The 20,802-nt window shown below is 38.7% G+C and overlaps 2 protein-coding genes across 3 annotated transcripts in view; one reads left to right on the top strand and one right to left on the bottom strand.

The window, feature by feature from the left end:
* Positions 1 to 10,502: 10,502 nt before the first annotated feature.
* ndufs6 (NADH:ubiquinone oxidoreductase subunit S6) lies at positions 10,503 to 14,220 on the bottom strand. 2 transcript variants are annotated; one of them, XR_013817479.1, is made up of 4 exons: positions 14,032 to 14,220; positions 13,578 to 13,631; positions 12,925 to 13,463; positions 10,503 to 12,071 (listed from the first exon to the last, which is right to left on the bottom strand). XR_013817479.1 is itself a non-coding variant. In XM_079828897.1 (4 exons), exons 1-4 carry the CDS (start codon positions 14,173 to 14,175, stop codon positions 10,596 to 10,598), a joined length of 390 nt encoding a protein of 129 aa, XP_079685023.1. In that variant the 5' UTR covers positions 14,176 to 14,209; the 3' UTR covers positions 10,503 to 10,595. The 2 variants fall into 2 exon arrangements, 1 of the variants encoding a protein (XP_079685023.1); XM_079828897.1 differs by having other exon boundaries at positions 10,503 to 10,664; positions 13,341 to 13,463; positions 14,032 to 14,209.
* Positions 14,221 to 17,066: 2,846 nt separating this feature from the next.
* The window catches only part of lpcat1 (lysophosphatidylcholine acyltransferase 1), a 56,954-nt gene continuing 53,218 nt past the window's right edge, over positions 17,067 to 20,802 (top strand). Inside the window, exons 1-2 of the mRNA XM_079828476.1 lie at positions 17,067 to 17,152; positions 17,264 to 17,384. Of these exons, the coding sequence (XP_079684602.1) occupies positions 17,265 to 17,384 (120 nt within the window). The 5' untranslated portion in view covers positions 17,067 to 17,152; position 17,264. The remainder of the gene's footprint in view (positions 17,153 to 17,263; positions 17,385 to 20,802) is intronic.

Genomic DNA, 20,802 nt, shown 5'->3' with positions numbered 1-20,802 from the left:
ACATACATATATATATATATATATATATATATATACATGCACGTGCGTATATATATATATATATATATATATATATATACACGCACGTGCATGTGTATATATATATATATATATATATATATATATATATATATATATATATATATATATATATATATATATATACGCACGTGCATGTATATATATATATATATACACGCCTGCCTTTACACGCACATGCACTTTAATGACATCCCATTCTTAATAAATAGAGTTGGCCCACGCTTTGCAGCTATAACAGCTTCAACTCTTCTGGGAAGCCTTTCCACAAGGTTTAGGATTGTGTTTATGGGAATTTTTGACCATTCTCCTAGAAGCGCATTTGTGAGGTTGTTGGACGAGAAGGCCTGGCTCGCAGTCTCTGCTCTAAATCATCCCAAAGTGTTCTATCGGGTTGAAGTCAGGACTCTGTGCAGGCCAGTCAAGTTCCTCCACACCAAACTCGCTCATCCATGTCTTTATGCACTGGTTCGCAGTCATGTTGGAACAGGAACGGGCCATCCCCAAACTGTTCCCACTAAGTTGGGAGCATGAAATTGTCCAAAATGTCTTGGTATGCTGAAGCATTAAGAGTTCCTTTCACTGGAACTAAGGGGCCAAGACCAACCCCTGAAAAACAATATCACACCATAATCCCCCCGCCACCAAACTTTACACTTGGCACAATGCATATATATATTGCTAAGCAAAAAAACAAAACAAAAAAAACATCCATCCACATTTCATAGAAATCTCTGTTTAAAAATATATAAAATTGCATAAAAATTTGGCAGATTGGTCATTGTGTGTTAATTATTTGAAGCCTGTCCTCGATTTATTTATTTATTTGTTCAATCTTTCCAGTTTGAAGCTTGGGATGATGATAATAAAGTATTCATTAGAACAGAGGAGAAACCTGCCGCAACCTTGTATGGGATTAACAATTTTAGACTGAATTATTCAGGATGAATTCATCCGAGAATTCCTTTCTTTTTCGGCTTTATAAATAACTTACATATATGGTAATAAATAATGACATCCAGGCGTTCAGTAAAGAAACTTGGTGCACACTAAAGAAATAGGAAATCCATTTCTTCTTCTTTTTTTTTTTTAAAGGTAAACACCTCAATTGGTCTGTTGGAGAGATATTAAGATGTTTTGGTGTGAGAATCTTTTCTATAAAAGATCAGAATGTTATCACACTTACAAAAATCTAAATCTTAAAATTTCTCAGTCCAAGTTTTTATTTCAGATATAAATGTTCGTATTTGCTGCATTAAAGTTGTATATAAATATTAATGTATGGTTTAATCTGTATGCCTATACTTCAGATGCATTAGCCTGTTCCTACATGGCCGACTTGCAACTTTCAGCACATGGGAATCACAACCAACATATTTAGTCTGCTAACTCAACAAAGTGTCTCCAATGTAACGTCATTGTGTCCCCTTAGTTATTCACGATTTGGATTACAAGGTTGGGATGTGTTGAGATTTTGTTCTAAACACATGTGAGTTCAAATAAAAACATTGCACAGCGTTAACTGCAAGCTGTAAACATCATGGTGTCACAGGTCTGCAAATCAACTGATTTGTTAGCGATTTGTCTCATTCAGAGCCATTATGTTGCAACAGCAGAATAATAAAATAACATATGCTGAAAAATATGCATCACTATATGTTCACAAAACAATAGTTTTTCTTTGATTTCTGGCGGAACTCAGACCTAAATCATAAGTAGCTACGCACACACAAACTTTCTTGAGGCAATAGTTGGAGTAGTCTGCGCTAGCTTTGAGAAACATGACACAGTCTCATGAGTAAAGGTCATGACTCTAGTACATGGGGCAGAAGGGAATTAGCGCAGACAATTAGGTGAAGTTAGCGGTCATATCACAGACCCCTACAATGTCTTTGTGACGGTTTGGAAAAGTAGACTAATTATAAGGAGAAGCAGCCAATCCATTCAGGTGGCAAAGGTTTGCCCTATGAATTACATAAAATAATCCTGCAATATTTGAAAGGCCCGTTGTGCCAAGCAGGATGGGGCCAAGAGACGTAGGAATGGAGCGAGGCCGGTGGTGTGAGTGTTCATGAGCGCCACCTGCGTGCCATACTGGTCTCGAGTACCACGGAGGAGCTCCAGAAGGATAAAAGGAGGAGTGACGATACTGGAAGACGAGAAAGGAGCAGGCCTGGACTTTTTTGTTTTTATGTTTTAGTTTATGCGGTAGTTGTCCGTGAGGGGCTTTTTTGGTTGGATGTTTGTTTTGTGATTAAAGTTACATTTACTGGTTCCCGCCTCCTTCTTTCCTGAGCCTTTAACATTGTTACACAGGTGAGGGGGATTGCGGTGCTGAGGCGGTTGGCCAGCACAAAGTAACGGGGACTGCCAGTGGCTGCCTGAGGCGGTGGTGCTGGAGTGACTTGCTAGAGAAAACAGGGGCGGCTGCCGTCCATGAGGGGGCAGAGGAGTCGCCGCTGTTTGCCTGAGGCCAGAGCCTGCTGCTGTTCGCCATGATGGGGAGGAGCAGGGAATGGGCTTGCTGCCGGACAGCCAAAGCCGGAGGAGCCATCGCTGTCCACTAGGGGGCAGAGTAGGAGGCTGTCCACCGTGGGGCATCCAGTACCATCGCATGGCACCGCGAGTGAGAGCCTTTCAGCTGGTTGGGGACAGAGCAGGAGTGTGTACGGGGAACCGGAACAAAATTACTTTTTCTTTTCCTCTCTCCCTTCTCATCCTTAAAGGGATAGTTCACCCAAAAATGAAAATTAGCCCATAATTTGCTCACCCCCAAGTCATCCTAGGTGTATATGACATTCTTCTTTCAGACTAATAAAATCGGAGTTATATTACAAAAGTCCAGGCTAATCCAAGCATTAGAATTTGATTCATAGTTGCTCTGTTTTTGAAGTCCATAAAAAGTGCATCTTTCCGTCAAATAACGTGCTTACACGCGGCTCCGGGGTGTTAATAAAGGCCTTCTGAAGCGAATCGATGCGTTTGTGTAAGAAAAATATTCATATTTAAAACTTTATCAAATAAACTTTCGACCGACCGCCTTCCATGGAAAAGTGTTGAATGTTGAAAGTGAAACTCAAGATGCGTACGTGACGTCATGACGAGCCTACCTGGTCGAGTTAGTCTTTCGATCGGCTGGGGAACTTTCAACAATTTTTCAATAAATTGAACAGGGAAGGCGGTCGGTCAAAAGTTTACTTGATAAAGTTTTAAATATGGATATGTTTCTTACACAAACGCATCGATTCGCTTCATAATGCCTTTATTAACACCCTAGAGCCGCGTGGAGCATGTTATTTGATGGGCAGATGCATTTTTAATGGACTTCAAAAACAGAGCAACTATGAATCCAATTCTAATGCTTGGATTAGCCTGGACTTTTGTAATATAACTCAGATTTTATTCGACTGAAAGAAGAATGTCATATACACCTAGGATGACTTGAGGGTGAGTAAATTATGGGCTAATTTTATTTTTTGGGTGAACTGTCCCTTTAATAATAAAAATACTAATACTTTCATTTACATAGCACCTTTCCAGAGCTCAAAGCCCTTAATGAGTCTTTCCGTGTCTTTTTCTTCACCTCATCTGTTCTTACCTCCAGGCACCGTGACACATCCATGGCATGCAGGGTGGGGCAGAGAGTCGTGAGAACAGAGCGAGGTGTTTGATTCACTTCTTGCGAGAGAGACGTTGCAATTCACTTCTCTTCTGAAGATTCATTATCATGAAATTAAACACGTTTACAAGGCGGGAACAAACACTGCTGCTGCAGTGAAAGTTTGAGAAGGCAGCTGAAAGAAAATATCTGACTATGTCAATGCATGTGAATCAAAGAAATATGCCCAGTAATTATAGGTTCGCAAAGAGCTCAAATGAATACACATTGTTTAAAAGCATTATTATATTTATATATTAATATTACTCAATTAATATATTATATTTATATGAATATATTATATGAATTAAAAGTAATAATAATTTATAATATAAATATAATAATTAGCAGCAAAAAAATGGCAATTTTGTCTCTAATAAACTTCACAATAAACTACTTTAATTTGGAGCGAGAGATACAGGGGGAGTGGCTTTATTGCGACTCAGATAGTGGCTTTCAGATACATGCGATTGCATCACAGCCGATTTGTCCAGTTTGGGTTTGCCCAGAATAAAACCTACTCCGGAGCAGGTTAGCCGTGTATCTTAGTTGAACACCGCTAAAAACCAATCAACCTTCTTGAGCCCGAAAAAACAGAGTTTGCTGAAAATAATCTCAAACTTACCTGGGTAGCAACTGAAACCAGCTTCGTGCAACAGGTCACAGGCCTGGATTTTATGTTGTTTTTTTGTTTTAGTTTATGCGGCAGTCATGAGGCTGCTGCTTTACTTTCGTTTAGTTGTTTTATGTTTATTTTGCGATTAAAGCTACGTTTACTGATTGCCAGTTCCCTTCTCCTCCTTCCAAGAAAGAGAACTATAATGAAAACTATATTAGCATTCACACCAATGGACATAATGTTCTGTTGCCCACTGCCTTTTTGTCGTCTGCCACTTTAAATGCTTGCATGCTTAGTCTTGTGGATTCTGTTTGACAGCTGTCAATTTATGATTTTATCAAAAAAATCATTCTGAAAGTGATTCCAATGATAGGCCTCGATCACCCGTGCCCTTATTAATATGGGCTAGCTGTGGCGTGGCCTTCCCTATTCTCAGAATTAGAATGATTATTAAAACTTTATATAGTTAGTCACAATGACATCAAAATGGACAATTCCATTTTTTTTTTTTTAATGGAATATTGCAGCATTTATTATAAATTATTTTCCCGACATTATCTTTTCTTCTCTCCTCTGATGGCTTGAGGGTGGGACAAACTGTCACTCACATGAGATCACAGCAATAGAAATCCACAATGATCCAATGATACAGTTCATTCTGATGGACGAGATATCCGAGAAGCCATTTCACTTGGATATACATATAGGGAAATGGCAACTATGGCAACTTCAGTTTCATGCTTGCTTTAATAACTTTCACGATTATAACAATTTGATCAAAGAATGCAAGATTTGTATCACGGGTGAAATTTGGATTTAAACGGAATAAAATAACAGTTCTGTTACTGTGGAAATAAATGGTGATCCCATTGAAATGTCATTTATACCTACCGCCAATGCTGCAGAACAATTTAAACTGTGAAAGACAACGTTTTCTGCGACCCTGCAACATCCTGCTGTATTTCAGCTGGCTCCATTTTAGCTTCATGAATAATAGAGAGCACTTTTCTATGCAGCACAATTCACATGCTCAGTTTCACCCCAAGATTTTGCTCAGAGCAATGTTTAAGCTGGCCAACCACCTGCAATTTAGATGCCTCATGATAAAGAAAAAAAAGCTGCAGCCCTTAACAATGAAGCCTTCCCCTTACCTATCACACATATTGGACAGGACAGAGCGCAGATGAGGGTTAATTGGCATCACGCTGTCTCTTGCCTTCTGTCACCAGCCCCAATTATAGCAGCATGGCTGCCTTTCTCTCAACCTGAGGGGCCTCCAGCCGGAAAACTCAGTTCCACTGCATGCACCACTAGAGACTGGGCTTCCTCCACACTGCCACAAGGCCAATTTAGCATGGCCGTGCCGGCAGAGAATACTCTTGATGAAATATATATATGATCTTCCTCAAACATGTATTGTTCCGCACTAGTGTTTCTTATCAGACTATACCCCCTTGACATTCTCCAAACTTAGCAGGAACGAGACAGGAACGCAGCTCACCAGTGCTTAAAGATGCAGGTTGCTCTGTTCTTTCACCCTTTGCTCCCTTTCATGTTGTCCTGCCCAGGCCCGCATTAAGAACACATAGGGCCCTGGGGCTATAGCAAACCCAAGGGCCCCCTTTCATAGTAGCCTTGGTGCCACAAAGTTTTCAACTGCATGCATAATTCGTATCTTTTTATTATATCTTTAACAAAAAGTACAAATACAATGTATTGTATCTCTGTATAAATATAAAAATATTCCAGGCTACAACATATTAAAAACATAAATGCATTAACACCAGACATTGAGGTCAAAGTAGATATGAGGTTTCCAGAAACAGCAACAACGTTTGAGCACACGACTGCCTTAAGGAGTGTACTCTATATAGTTTTATCATTAGAAGGTCTTCTTTCTGTGCCAAAAAAAGATATTTTAGCCCATTAAAATTCTAAATTCCCATTAAGCCCACACATTTCCCCATTAATGTTTTGCTGGGGTTAAATAAATTGGAATAATTAAAGGACAGAAACAAACAAATAATAGATATTTTTTTCTGCAAATGTGTTTAACAATATAAATATTGCAAGGTTATTAATTATTTAATTAATATTTTGCAGTTAAAGTTCATTAGAACTGAACATAGGCTATCTACACAGAAGAAATAAGCTTTCTCCTGAAAAGTTTCTTGCATATTTCTTGCATAGAATCCAGTTTGATCATAATGACTCCAAGTTCCTCATTACCATGGTTTTATGGTTTCTATAACAACAACAAAAACAATACTAATACTGATAATAAACTATATGCTATTAATGAAAAACATCTTAAACACTATAAAACAACCTCTATAAAAGTGACATGTTTGCCCTTATATTACCCATATTTAATGTAGCCTACGGCTAATAATAACAACATTAACAATAGACACCATAATGTCATATTTTTTACAGCTTTAGTAACTACATGGTTTTTTTTTTATAGTGGTGGCACTGTGTGTATTGAAAAGCTTGTAATTACCGGTGTACGCTTAACCTAGACATTTTCGGGGCTAGTCCATCTGATTTTACTAGGTTCACCACAGAGTCTTTAAAGGGTTAGTTCACCCAAAAATGAAATGACGCATGCGTCGTGGAGGCACACACGGAAGACAAGAACAAGTTGGATAAAGGTGTTATTTTGATTTTTTTTTGCGCACAAAAACTATTGTCGTCGCATCGTAAAATTATTGTAGAGTCACTGTGGTGAGATGGACTTTGTAACGATGTTTTAAGTGCCTTTTTATGGATCTTGGAAGTGTGAATGTACTGAATGCCAATGGAGGCCTATCTGAAGCCTTTCTAAGCCATCAGCTTTCAACAAAAATATCTTCATTTGTGCTCCGAATATGAACGGAGGTCTTACGGGTGTCGAACGACATGAGGGTGAGTAATTAATGACAGAATTTTCATTTTTGGGTGAACTAACCCTTTAATGTTTACTTATGTTGCTTGTGTCGATTCACTTCGCGCGCTGCGACTGCTGGGTGCGTGCGCGGTAATCAGGTAGCCGTTTCATCGCTTAGCTTTTGCTCTTCGTTTCCCACGTGCTGCACTAAATGACAACACAAATGCCACGTTGCAGGCAACCAGTAACCAGCGTTTTCCCAACCTTCTACCCATGAAAGTGCACTGGAACGACAGTCAAACCTGTGACTTACCACCCGTGAACTCGTACTAGATCGATACTCCAAGTTACGAGCTCTCACATAGTCCGCGAAACAACAATGGCAGCCTCTACGGATGGGGTGTTTATGGAAGTCCTACACGGTATTTTAGGAATAAACGCAAAATAATAGGTATGACAGCTTTCTCTTGCCTTATGCACCGCTTTTTTCTCCTCCGTTTCCCTAAAATAAGCGAGGAGTAAGCACCTTTGGCGATAGAAATTATTGTAAATGAGCATAAACCCCATACAGTAAACCATGCTTTGTTTACATCTAGCTACCATAATTCCTTGCACTCAGGCAGTTTGCCGTGACTTTGCCTGCGTCCGAAAACCTAGGCAGTTGCCTTGCTGCCTTATCAGACGATGGTTTGTAAGGCAGCGTTTAAGCATGAAGACACCTCACAAAACGAATTTCGGAAAGACTTCTTAGGCAGGGTAACAGTTTAATGATCTACAGCAAAATAGAGAGAGCTTTAGTGAGAACTAAACACATATTTAACTACTACATTAGTAATTTCTCGCTAGAAATGACATCAGAAGTGGAAATGTTGGTAAAAAACGTACATTTACACACAAACTGACGAGCAAACGCAACTTTCAGACGCCATCTTTTTTTCTAGCTCAACTGTCACAGAATGGAAAGCACAGGATTGTGGGATAGCAAAGGCAGCGAAGGATACAAATATGCTGCCTTCAAAAATCAATCAGATGACGATATCTCAGGAGACAGGAAGTGAAGCTAACATTAGACTCGGACGTGCCTTGGTGCCTTCCTGCCTTGAAATGTGTCCTCCGAAGGCAGCATTTTCCAGGTTTCGGACGCAGCCCTTGTCTGGAATGCTACAAAGTCGTGGTTTGAAGTCGTGACTTACGGGCTCAAAAACCTGCCTGGAACGCAGTATTAATATATGGGTGCGAGGTAGTGGGGTTTCGGCAATTGGCCTAACGGAAGAAGTTCAGGTGATAGCCAGTCAATCTACTCCTCAAACAATCACTTGCTTGGGCCTTGGGGCTTCAGCCCCGCATTGTTAATGCGGCCCTAAGTGCTTCAGAAACAACGCTGAAAGTAAAAGGAACACCATCTACCCTACAGAGTCTGTCAGAGCAGGAACATGTCAATTTGTGTCGGCCTATGCGAACTGGAAGCTGACCGGTCTTATTTCAGAGCTAGAGGACAGTAGGCTATTTGATTATGCAGACCTGTCAGATCATTTAGGGCACATATTTATTACAGTCACTCAAGGTATTGCACATATGCTGTCTGAACTCAATGGCCCAAACCACAAAGGACATTTTATAGAATTACTCACTCAAGACACTTAAACGAAAACATGATAATAGCCTATAGATGTGAATGCAGGTAAAGTGGGCCTTTTAAGTTTGATTGTACAATATGACAATGGTCTTTAATTGAAGAGACATATTTTTTTTTTTAAAAAGATAAATAGTTTTGGTTGATGCAATATGACACTGGTGGGTGTGGCCGACACCCTCATGGCTAAAGTAGAAAACCCTCTGACTTTTATTTTCTAACTTATAAGGTTGCACTCAAAAATGCTTAAGCCATCTTTTTAAGATTTAAGCCTTTTAATTAATATTAAAAGTCCATCTAATTAAATGGAATAATCCATACATAGCTATTTTAATTGAATAATTGATTATATTATGTGCTCACTAAATGTAAACAAATATTATTGTGACAGTTCCTGTTTTGTTTACTAGTTAACAGGGAATACATTGCAAATAATAATACGTGTTAGTTTTCTTGTAGGCGTTTAATTATTGCTGGCCCATTTTGGCTGAATGTGTTAGATAAAGTGGGCCAGTGGATTCAGGTAAAGTGGGTGACAACCTTCAGTTGTTTTATAGTTGATCATGTATGATCTACTTTTTTTTTTTAGAAAACAAAAATTAGTGCGCCATTAGAAAATTCTATAAATAAAAATGTTTTTTTGATAAATAATCAGAGGTAAGCTCAAACCGGTAGTGATATCAAAACCAGGTGTAGGGAGGGAAGATCCAAAATAAACTGAAAACATTTAAATAGAAAGTGCTGACATTGAATATACATTATAATTATTTTAAAGGCCCCTGAAATCAAAATGTCAGTTTTTTATATTTTAGTATGAATATGTTAGCCTTAACGTTATGAATAAGCTGGTGTTCCAAAACAATAACAAAATTCACATTTAGGAGATATAAGCATTCAAAATTTACATTCTTTCACTTCCGCTACAATGGATCAGATTTTTATGACATCACAGCGGACTTCAGCTTCTCATCACAACTTCTGTCCAATCAAATGATCTCTAGAATCTGAAGTGTCCCACCCCCTACACTATAAATAGACGCTGATGTCAGCTGTTCACACATTTACTATATTCTACATGGTGAATGGCACATAGCGCACTATATATGCGATAGGAAACGATTCAGACAGTGTAAATATGCTTTCAGTTGAGGCGAATGAAGTCTGGTTTCACGCGCACCGCACACATAGTCTGCTCCGGTCTAGAGACACAAGAGCAGATCATATGCGCGAGTCGGCGGAGACAACAAAACATATCGGACCCATTTGAATTCTGCACAGAATGCTGTATTACAAAGCGATATAGAGGAGATTATGATGAGAAACAGTTAGAGATTAGGAGGAAACTGTGGCTTTACTAAACAGAAAGGCTCTAGACTAGTCAAACTGTGATATTAACGATATTGGCTATTGGCGGTTTTAAAAAGGGGGAGGAGCTGCTTACAGCTGGAGCCGTTTCACGGGAAATTATGTCAACACATTGGATAATGCTGCGGGTTCAAGGCACTTCAAAGTACTGATATAATTTTGCTCAGACCATGTGCGCCCTCTGTCAGTGAATGCTGGAATAAACCATGTGTATGATTTGCCGACCTTGAGACGCTTGCTTGGAAGAGTGCACAAGACACCAGAAAAGAAAGAACTAAAAATGTAAACAAGAAGCAATGAAACGCTGCAGCTTTTGTAGTTATATTATAGTAATATTTTATTTTACAGAGAAAAGAATTAGATATCTTCAAATGTGAATAATGTATGGCCCACTCAAACACAAGAGAGTTCTTCAGTGATGATGCTTCTGCTTAAACTGCAGGCCACAGTATCCACAAGTGCCAACTTTGGTATCCTTGTCCTGTGAAAAGGTTGAATTAATTAATGCATGATGCAATAGTAAATGTTGAATGCAACATGAAGACAGTTTCTCTAAACATTCAATTAGTTCAACTGAATAAAGCATTTCAGAAACGTGAACTATGCTTTCAAGTTGAGTAAATAGTCATCTATTCATCTCAAAACCATTTTTTTTGCACCTTTGAAGGGCAGTATGGAACGGTGTGGGGTGCTAAATTCACCCTAAACAAAATAAAGCAACTAAATTCCTGCTCAAAGGGTCTTTCCACAAGGACGTTCGATGGACACTTCAACAAAGTGATTTTGTTGTTTAAGATCATGCGATCCTGGGTAGCACATCATTTATTTTCAGTTCATTTTAATTAATTTTGAGTTAAAGGCACAATATGTAAGATTTTTGGAGTAAAATATCCAAAAACCACTAGACCAATGCTATATATTTTGTTGAATTGTGTACTTACATTATCCCAAATGTTTCCAAGAATGTTTAAATCCAGAGAAATAAGCAATTTTAGCCAGGACACGGACCATGTCCGTGCGTCGCCTATCAATGATATCATACCCGCGTTACCCTCGAGTTCCATTTTTTTTGGAGAAAGCATGGAAACACCAAAAGACTCTTTAATATATTTTGTGTTTTATTAGACAAGTGAGCAACTGTTTGGATACATTCATCGACAGAAAACTAATCATTGTTATATAGCTCAACACAGTTAGTCTTATTATTTAAATCTCGTTTTCATGAATTACAGAGTACCATATTAGCATGCCTAATATTGATTTAGCTTACTGCAGTGTGCAACAAGTGTCTCATAGTAGCCGATGAGCGAACGCACAGACTGGAAAAAGCGGAAGCGATCGTCTGCGTAGGGTTGGGTATCATTTGAATTAAAAAAATTATTATTAGGCTATTAATGCAAAGCATTTAATTGTAGCTGAATACCATGAAAAAAAAAATCAACAGGCAAGCAACTTTTGCCTATGGTTTAAAAATAAAAAAGCCTAATATAAATTTCAAGCATAATTGAAGACAAGTAAACACTCCAATAAATGAACAAATAAACAAATTAGCAATTGCACATAAATACAATTGAACAAAGATGATTGAAATGAACATTTTCAGGTAGGTACAGAAACCGTAATCAAATGTAAAATAACACTGTACTTTATTGATAAAATATAGGCTATACATTACAAATATAGTTCAAAGTTATTCTGTCTAGAAGCGCAAGCGAATTCTCGTCTTTTGTTGTTTGAATAACATTATCATACAGACGGCATCAAGAAAATCTGCCGTCAACGACATAACCAACTGTGTTTTTTGCCATTTTTGTGTGTATTTGTCCATTCCCGTGCAGTGCAAAAAGACGAGGAAGAGAACTCAGTTCATTTTTGCGCACTATTCATTCTAGGCTTGCTACGATAGTCGGTGTTGCCGGTGTTACCGGTGTCCAGACTCAACACCGGTTACATCACTTGCCCACCGTGGCACCGCCCACCGTCTTTTTGATTTTTTTATAGTAATAAAATAATTTAGTTCAGTTAGAGAACAGACAATACAAATAAAAACTGAACGTGTCTGCTTAATAAAGCAGGATCCGACCGGGAGTCTCGGCAGCGGCAGGAGTCATCAGATTTAAGAGTGAGGAGCTGACTGAGATGATCGCGGAAGATTTGGTTTCAAAGCGAAACGTAAAAGCGCCTATTTAAGGGAGTTTGTCATTTGTTTTGTTGTTGTGTTTTTCATTAAAAATAATAGGCTAATGAACCCACAATTCAAGCAACCCGCAGCCGAATTGGCGCTAATTCAAAACTGAAAGTAAAATGTGCACGGCCGCACAGAGCGCGCATTGTTTACTTTCGCCTGGCTCCGCAGTGCGAGCCTCCGCGCTCCGCGCATTTATTTTTTGCCGCGCGCACCCTCGCGCTCGTGCGGGCGCGTCGAGTATAAACAAGGGGACGAACTGTTATTCATTCATGGCGTACATCTCAATCATAGACTGATCAGTGCTTGATCATTGCCCTGACTACTGAACTAGGGAACTGATTGAGACGCACCCATGAACTCACAGAGCACGCATTTACAGACGAGCTGTCATTCACGGTGTGCGCGCACTGGCGCGTTTTCAGTTCAGAGCGGTCGTGTGCATGTTACTTTAGATTTAAAAGCCTCCGCCGGTGATACCGGTATTACCGGTGTTGTCACACATCAATTAACCGGTGGGAAAATTTCCTCACCGTCACATCCCTAATTCATTCACTATTAGAAGCCGTTCTGTGCGCACGTGAACGTGTGTCTGCAGCACAGGAAACAGCACGCGCGTGAGTGTGTGTGTGTGTGCAGCGGTTAAAAATCATAATAAAATGCACACACAGTAAGCAATAAGTGGAATCGAATTGTGCGTTTCTTATCGAATCACCGGTTCTGGGCAATCTGGAACCGGTTCTCGATACCCATCCCTACATCTGCGGCATAAAAGTCAGGCGTCATCAAGCTATGCCTTTATTTTGAATAAGTAACCTCTAGTGGCGAAAAATTACATGTTATGCCTTTAAATTGTTTGAGATGTTTCATGGGAGTAAAACTCAAAGGGAAACATTTTGCTGCTATGTTCATCAGGCAACCTTCTCATTCATTCCCTTTCAGAAACTGTTCTTATATAAAATTCATGTTTACCAAGTTGATGTAAACTTTGGGGTGTCCGAGAGCCCCTCCGCCTCCATCACAAGACACCACTCTTGACTCTATGTTTGACACTGGTTCTTCAGCAACCAAGTTGATTGCAAAGTTCTCGTTCACCTGCAACAAAGAGTAAAAGACCTATGAGTGAACAAACTAAGACAATATTTTACTTTAGAGAAGAGTAGTACAGTGTTGAAATTGTTAACAGGGTCTATAAATAGTTCTCTTTACCTCCTTTTTCCTACCGATGAATCTAGCTCTTCTCACATCATTTTCATCATAGAGCTGCAACAAAAACAAGCAGCAAACGTTATTAATCCAGTCCCATCATAACACTGAGATATGCATCAGCATCTTTCATCTCTCAGTTCCCATTAAATACACAAAATTCTCTTCTCCGTAATCAATTCTCACAACAAATGCTTACGAAAATTAACAATGGTTTTATTATAATAGAGTATTAACCATGTTTTTTTGGCGGACTGATTGCCAGTTGTATAATCAGTTTTCTACAAATACCACGGTTAATGTAGCAAAACCATTGTTCATTTGTGGTTACCATGGTTTAACCATAGTAACCATTTTTTTATTTGTAGATAGACCATGGCTAATTTCGTAAGGTTAATAGAGATAAACAGACGTGCTGTGCATTGGATTCTTTAAAGACCTTAAAACGGTGCCTCACCTGTCCTGTGTGAGTAACTTTTTCACCATAATTAGAAACCGGTACACTGTATTGCTGGACTGGAACTACAGATAACCTCATGCCATTGAACAACGCCTTTGTATTTTTACCGAAGGACAAGATCCTTGGAAGGGTGGCTGCCATGTTTGCTTGTAATCACTACCCATCAGCCTTTGCTCTGCTGTGTATATGAAAACGCTTCATGCTTCTCTGCTGACCCCTGCTGGTCGAGAGCAACAGAATTAATTTGCATTTCTTTGATTCGTGCGTTTAAACATTTCCCCTTTACAACAGATTATATAAATATATTTATAAAATCCATTAATAACAAAATAACAAACAAACCTCAACAAGTCCGGGTTTCAATGAGTGTACTGCGCATGCGTGCGTTATGACTTTCCTCAAAGTCATTACGTCACAGGAACTGTTTCCGCACGCTTGAAGCAAGCATGCTACCTTCACATTGATGCTTTTGGGATTAAATAGGCTTATGTACACACGTTTCTATCGGTATATTCAGACAGGTATGCGATGCATATTTTTTTGTTTGTATGTCTGACTGTAATCATTGCATTGAAATCAACACATTTATATGCCATTGGAGAGAAAGTGTTCAGCCTGACAAGCTAGTTAGCGGTCCACTAAGTGCGAAGTCTATCTTATGCCAATTTTGTTGTAATGAAGCCTTCTACATACACTCTCATGAAATTCATATGTGTGGAAATGAGGTTAGCCCGTATTATATTTTAACACGCAGTTTTGTATACGAACTAAAAGGACAGAATGAAAATTAATATAATTGATATTTTGAAACCATTTACAAAATATGGTCATATAAATTGGTAATGTAAGTCAGCATTCACCCAGAAGGTTAGTAATTGTATATTTCCTGTCAAAACCATGATACTTTATAATGCATTATGACAAGAAATTGTTTGACATTTTTAGCAATTTCCGTAATTTTAAGTAGATCATACTAGCAGCTAGCACCAGCAAAACTTTTATAAAAAATTATAGGTACTGGATTTCACACCCCTAAATGTTGTATTTTCTTTTTCACTAGGTGTTGACACCATGTTGCTTCCTACTCTTATTGGCTCCTTGACTCGACAGTTGTCCCAAGTTGCCAGATGTGCTGCTTTCGGCTCCTTACCTGCAGTAGGTGCACAGAGATGCATCTCCACCATCACGGCTGCAACGATGAGATTTAGGAAATTCGGCAACCCAATGTGCGAGCCACCCACAGCTTTCCTTTCTCCCCTGCTTGGACAATGCCAGCCGCTCCTGTGTGTTCAACCGTCCGCTGGCATGAAGACAAAAACAGCTCTTAAAAGACGTTGCAAAGACTGCTTTTTCGTCCGCCGCCGTGGAAGGTTGTTTGTTTTTTGCAAATCCCACCCCAGACACAAGCAGCGGCAGGGGTGAATTAATCGAGACCTTGTGTGTGTTTTCATGCCACTGCTGTTTCTCAAATGAAGACTCAATAATCACTTGTCTTGAATGGTGTATTGAGCATAAAATGCTCATAGTTTCTAATAAATATTGACATTGAGGTTTTGAGAATTATTCACTGTTTTTCACTTATGTTCAGGAGAGCAGCAGTTACCTAAAATACGGACCATAAATATGCATGTAAACCCATTGAATATTATAGAGGTTGTTTATTAAAAATAATTCGAATTCAGACTTTTGCCATTTGGTCTAGCAAAAACTTGCTTGACTTTTACCATGACATTAATTTCTTGGTCAATTTTGTCCAAATTCTTGGACTTTTCTAGGTCAATAATAATAACTAAAAGTTCTCTTTGATATTTCCTTGTTTTTCATAACTGTGATCTGTGAATTTATGATGTACAGTCAAACCAAATTTTATTCAGACACCAAAATTTGTTCACATTATCACAGTTAATTCGCTGTAGTTTAGAAAATGGTAATACAATATGACAAGAACTTAAACTATTCAAATTAAGAAGTTAAACTGTGTCAGAACAAATTCATCCAGAAATTCATCTGGATAATGTCTTAACTTTGATATAAAGGTATGTAATGGATCAACCAATCAGCTGTCAGCGGTTAAATTTAAGTACACACTTAGATAATAGCAATTTTGGTCTATCAATTACCAAGCAATGCTTCATTTTGTTCAGTCTGCGGTGTAAAAGGTTGCATTAGCAATTAAAGAAAAAACACTTAAGCAAAACATGGTCAGGTCAAAATGTCGCAATAATTTTGGTCCGACATTTTAATAAATTTTACTGGTAGTCCACTGTATGAATAATTTATGGGTATGTCACAGTTTACTTTATTTTGCTATACTCAATTACATAAATTAACTTTAGTGTCCTGCACCCACTAGTAAAAAAATATCAAAATTATATCTGGTGTCTAAATTTTTGATTTGACTGTATATTATCCCAGACACCAGGCATTTAATTGTACAGCAGGTGGCGATGTTACATTGATGAGGCTGCAAGCGTTTTGACTCAAATGCTTCATCCTAACCTAAATACTTTTATTCTTGTGTCTTTTCTTATTGTAGCCTATATTATAAGTTCTAACATGCACACTTTCTCCGAATTTTATATAAAACTCTTCCAATAGAGAAGCATGAATAAGGGAGAACTGAAGAACTGTTAAGCTTCAAATTATATCCAGGCACATAATATGATTCTTGCGCAGAGTCCTTGTTTGAGGACTGAACAGTAAATTATCATCTTTCTCAACACTCAGCTGTGCCTACTGTGGAAAGTTGTTATGTTTGCAAGATCCCAACGGGTTAAGCACGTGCATGTAAATTATTCTCTAGGCGATAGAGCTGGAACTAAACCGTCTTCCACTGTTATGAAAAGCACCGAGAGTTCTTTGATACTGTCAGTCAAAAATAAAAGAAAAAAGACAACAAAAAAAACAAGGTTGAGAAGAAAAAAATATTGTTATAATAACAAATCCTCCATATCATTAGAAAAATCCAGTGCTTAGATGTGATGTCAGAACTTGCGTTTATCACGCATGCGCACAATGAAAACGAGCATGATGCTGCTCGCTCGGTAAATTACAGGAGTTGACAGCGTCAAAAACCGAAGCCGAGCATTGCTTGTTAAAAATCCGACTTGAAGCGCACGTAAGGCTAGAAAAATCCGAAAAGTGCTTTAGTATATAAGAGGAGCACCACGTGGACGCATTTGCCAGTCCCTTTGTTATTATTTTTAAAGATACACGTTTACTCTTTCAGCATGAGGATCCCTAACAGAAAACTACACACGGCTGTGGACGGAGGAGACTCGGGCGTTTCAGCACACTTCAAAAATCCTTTCGTACACGAGTTGAGATATACTCCTCTGCAGAAACTCAAGGTAAAGTACCTGTAAACTATAAACCACGATTTAGGGTTTTCCTCCGCTGAACACACCCGTTGGAGAAAGAGCGAAACGTTTAGCAGAAGTTGTGTTTGCTATTTCACGTTACAACACGCTGGATGTGATCTGTTTTGGCTACGCTCGTCGTGCGTCATCTGCCAAAAAAATATGCAGAAAATCGTACTGTCCTCAAATCGTGTAGATACTCTGCAATTGTGAAATCTATATTATTGTTATAATATTCAAAATCTACATGGGGTTTGACGCGCTATTCAAAGTGAATACTGAACTGAAAAGCATCTTGGTGTAGCGTTACCTTGTTTAAAATTCTGATTTACAGGTTTTTCTGTTACTCAGTTTTGTCATTATTTCAAGACTGTCAAAATGTATTTTCCTAGTGGAACAGCCTGTTGTTATAGTAATGAAACATGAGGTCATGATTGGCGATTCATTTGCTGCCCTTCCTTCCCACAGGGTCTGTAGCTAGTTCAGAAATTGACATGGGATCAGGGCAACCTGGGAGCTAGTTCCTGAGATTTAAAATGAAATTAAATAAACAAACTGACACTGGTTTGTAGGAAAAAATGCACATTTTATAATCTAAATCGCACACAAAGCTGTCTAAGATGATTGTCCCTCCATGTCTTTATGTGGCTTTACTTACCAAATATGTCCAAAGTGTAGAATGTCTCCTTCATTGGTATTCCGATGTCACTTACATTAAAAAAGTGGTATTTATTTCCTGTCAGATTATTGCACTGGAAACCTGAAAATATCAGGCAATTTCAAAAGTGAGATATCAAGGCTGGGACAATTCTTGTAAATTTTTAAAATCTTAAAGGGGCATGGGAAATTCAAGGACATTTCTATAATAAATACAGCCTTTGCATCGCATATTTCTTAAGCTAGAAATTACTTTTCATGAAACGTATTTCACAAAATTCATGGAAACTTAGAACCTTGAATTGCAGATCAGAGAGAAAATCAACTTGTATTAGATGCACAGTAGCACTGAACAATTATTATTTTTTTGGAGCTGAACATGCATCACGCATTATGGATGCTAAAATGAATAATTCGTCTGCACCTGGATTCATATTCTCATATTTATTGATATGTTATATTAGCAAAGGCTTTTGATATCCCATTGATAAGGGGGTAAGCTTGTTTTAATTTGTTGTAGCTAACCCTGAGTGATTATGGGGTTTGTGATGCTTTGTGTTTTTAGTAAGTTGTTTTGGGTAGTTTATGGTTGCCTAATCCATACAGATCAACAGTTTAGCTTATAAATCAAAGTTTATAGTACCATACAATGATCAGGCACAACATTAAAACCTGCCTAATATCGCATAGGTCCCCCTCATGCTGACAAAAACAGCTTGTGTCATGGACTCCACAAGACCTCCAAACGTGTCCTGGCTCCTGTGGCTCCAAGACATTAGCAGCATATCATTTAAGTCAGTGGTTCTCAACCTGCGGCCCGTCACAAATGCAAATGCATTTACAATATCATATAAAATACTAATACTAGCCTAAAAACTCTTAAGCTTACTGAAGGCAAGTAAACTGTGATAAAGAAAGAGCAAATAAAACAAATTACAACAGAACAAAGAGACCAATGAAATGCATCTACCTGAAAAAAATAAATACTACATAAAATGTATAAAGTAATCAAATGTATATAAAAAACAATGCAGTCTTTACTGTGTAAATTAAATCTACATCTATTCTTATTAAAGGTGCCATAGAATGCATTGATACAATATATTTTTTAAATTGTTCTCTGATATTTATATAGAAGGTATGTGGCTTAGGTAAGGGCAAAAATACTCCAGATAAGTTTTACATGTCCATTTACAACTCTAGGATTTATCCCTAGAATGAAATAGGCTGTTATTACCTTATTTGGAAGGGTCATGAATAATAATGTTGAGCTCTGCTCTGATTGGCTGTTCAGCAAGGCTCATTTCAGTAGCTCACACAAGTGCAGTTATTCAGCAAACACAATTGCAAACAGCACAAGGGGCTCGTGAGTCGTGACAGAACACAGACCACCTGAATGACACTTTAAGCAGAAAATCTCTAATGGAGATTATTGATGTTTTCAGATCATGCGCACGTGAGAATGAAAGCTCACATGCCAGATAGCAAATTGTAAGTAAACCTCCAGATATAATATGTGTTCTTTTATCAGAACAGCTCTGATTGGAGGATTTAAATGATTGAAATATGGCAGCCCCAAGCATGAACGCTCGAGCGCTCCTCTTTCCCCCCGGGACAAAACCAAAGAGTGATTTTTGGTCAAGTTTTTCATTTTAGTCCCGTCTTTTTTTTGTCAGTGATATTGCATGTTTATATAGTCACAGTTATCGTTTAAGGAAGTTTTTGTCATCTCGTCTTAGTCATGGAAAAAAAGGTTGTCAACGAACATTTTTCGTCATACACTCACCTAAAGGATTATTAGGAACACCATACTAATACTGTGTTTGACCCCCTTTTGCCTTCAGAACCACCTTAATTCTACGTGGCATTGATTCAACAAGGTGCTGAAAGCATTCTTTAGAAATGTTGACCCATATTGATAGGATAGCATCTTGCAGTTGATGGAGATTTGTGGGATGCACATCCAGGGCACGAAGCTCCCGTTCCACCACATCCCAAAGATGCTCTATTGGGTTGAGATCTGGTGACTGTGGGGGCCATTTTAGTACAGTGAACTAATTGTCATGTTCAAGAAACCAATTTGAAATGATTCGAGCTTTGTGACATGGTGCATTATCCTGCTGGAAGTAGCCATCAGAGGATGAGTACATGGTGGTCATAAAGGGATGGACATGGTCAGAAACAATGCTCAGGTAGACCGTGGCATTTAAACTATGCCCAATTGGCACTAAGGGGCCTAAAGTGTGCCAAGAAAACATCCCCCACACCATTACACCACCACCACCAGCCTGCACAGTGGGAACAAGGCATGATGGATCCATGTTCTCATTCTGTTTACGCCCAATTCTGACTCTACCATCTGAATGTCTCAACAGAAATCGAGACTCATCAGACCAGGCAACATTTTTCCAGTCTTCAACTTCAATTTTGGTGAGCTCGTGCAAATTGTAGCCTCTTTTTCCTATTTGTAGTGGAGATGAGTGGTACCCGGGGGGGTCTTCTGCTGTTGTAGCCCATCCGCCTCAAGGTTGTGCGTGTTGTGGCTTCACAAATGCTTTGCTGCATACCTCGGTTGTAACGAGTGGTTATTTCAGTCAAAGTTGCTCTTCTATCAGCTTGAATCAGTCGGCCCATTCTCCTCTGACCTCTAGCATCAACAAGGCATTTTCGCCCACAGGACTGCCGCATACTGGATGTTTTTCCCTTTTCACACCATTGTTTGTAAACCCTAGAAATGGTTGTGCGTGAAAAT

Source organism: Gobio gobio, assembly GCF_949357685.1.
Source record: "Gobio gobio genome assembly, chromosome: 11".
NCBI lineage: Eukaryota > Metazoa > Chordata > Actinopteri > Cypriniformes > Gobionidae > Gobio > Gobio gobio.
Note: the sequence above shows the minus strand (reverse complement) of the source record. Positions and strands in the feature narration are given on the sequence as shown.

Coding starts and splice junctions, on each gene's coding strand:
- ndufs6 (XM_079828897.1), bottom strand. CDS start 14,175: ATGGCAGCCACCCTTCCAAGGATCTTGTCCTTCGGTAAAAATACAAAG. Junction 13,464..13,577: donor TCATCGGTAGGAAAAAGGAG/GTAAAGAGAACT, acceptor TCTTTGTTGCAG/GTGAACGAGAACTTTGCAAT. Junction 10,665..13,340: donor CCAAAGTTTACATCAACTTG/GTAAACATGAAT, acceptor ACCTTTTCACAG/GACAAGGATACCAAAGTTGG.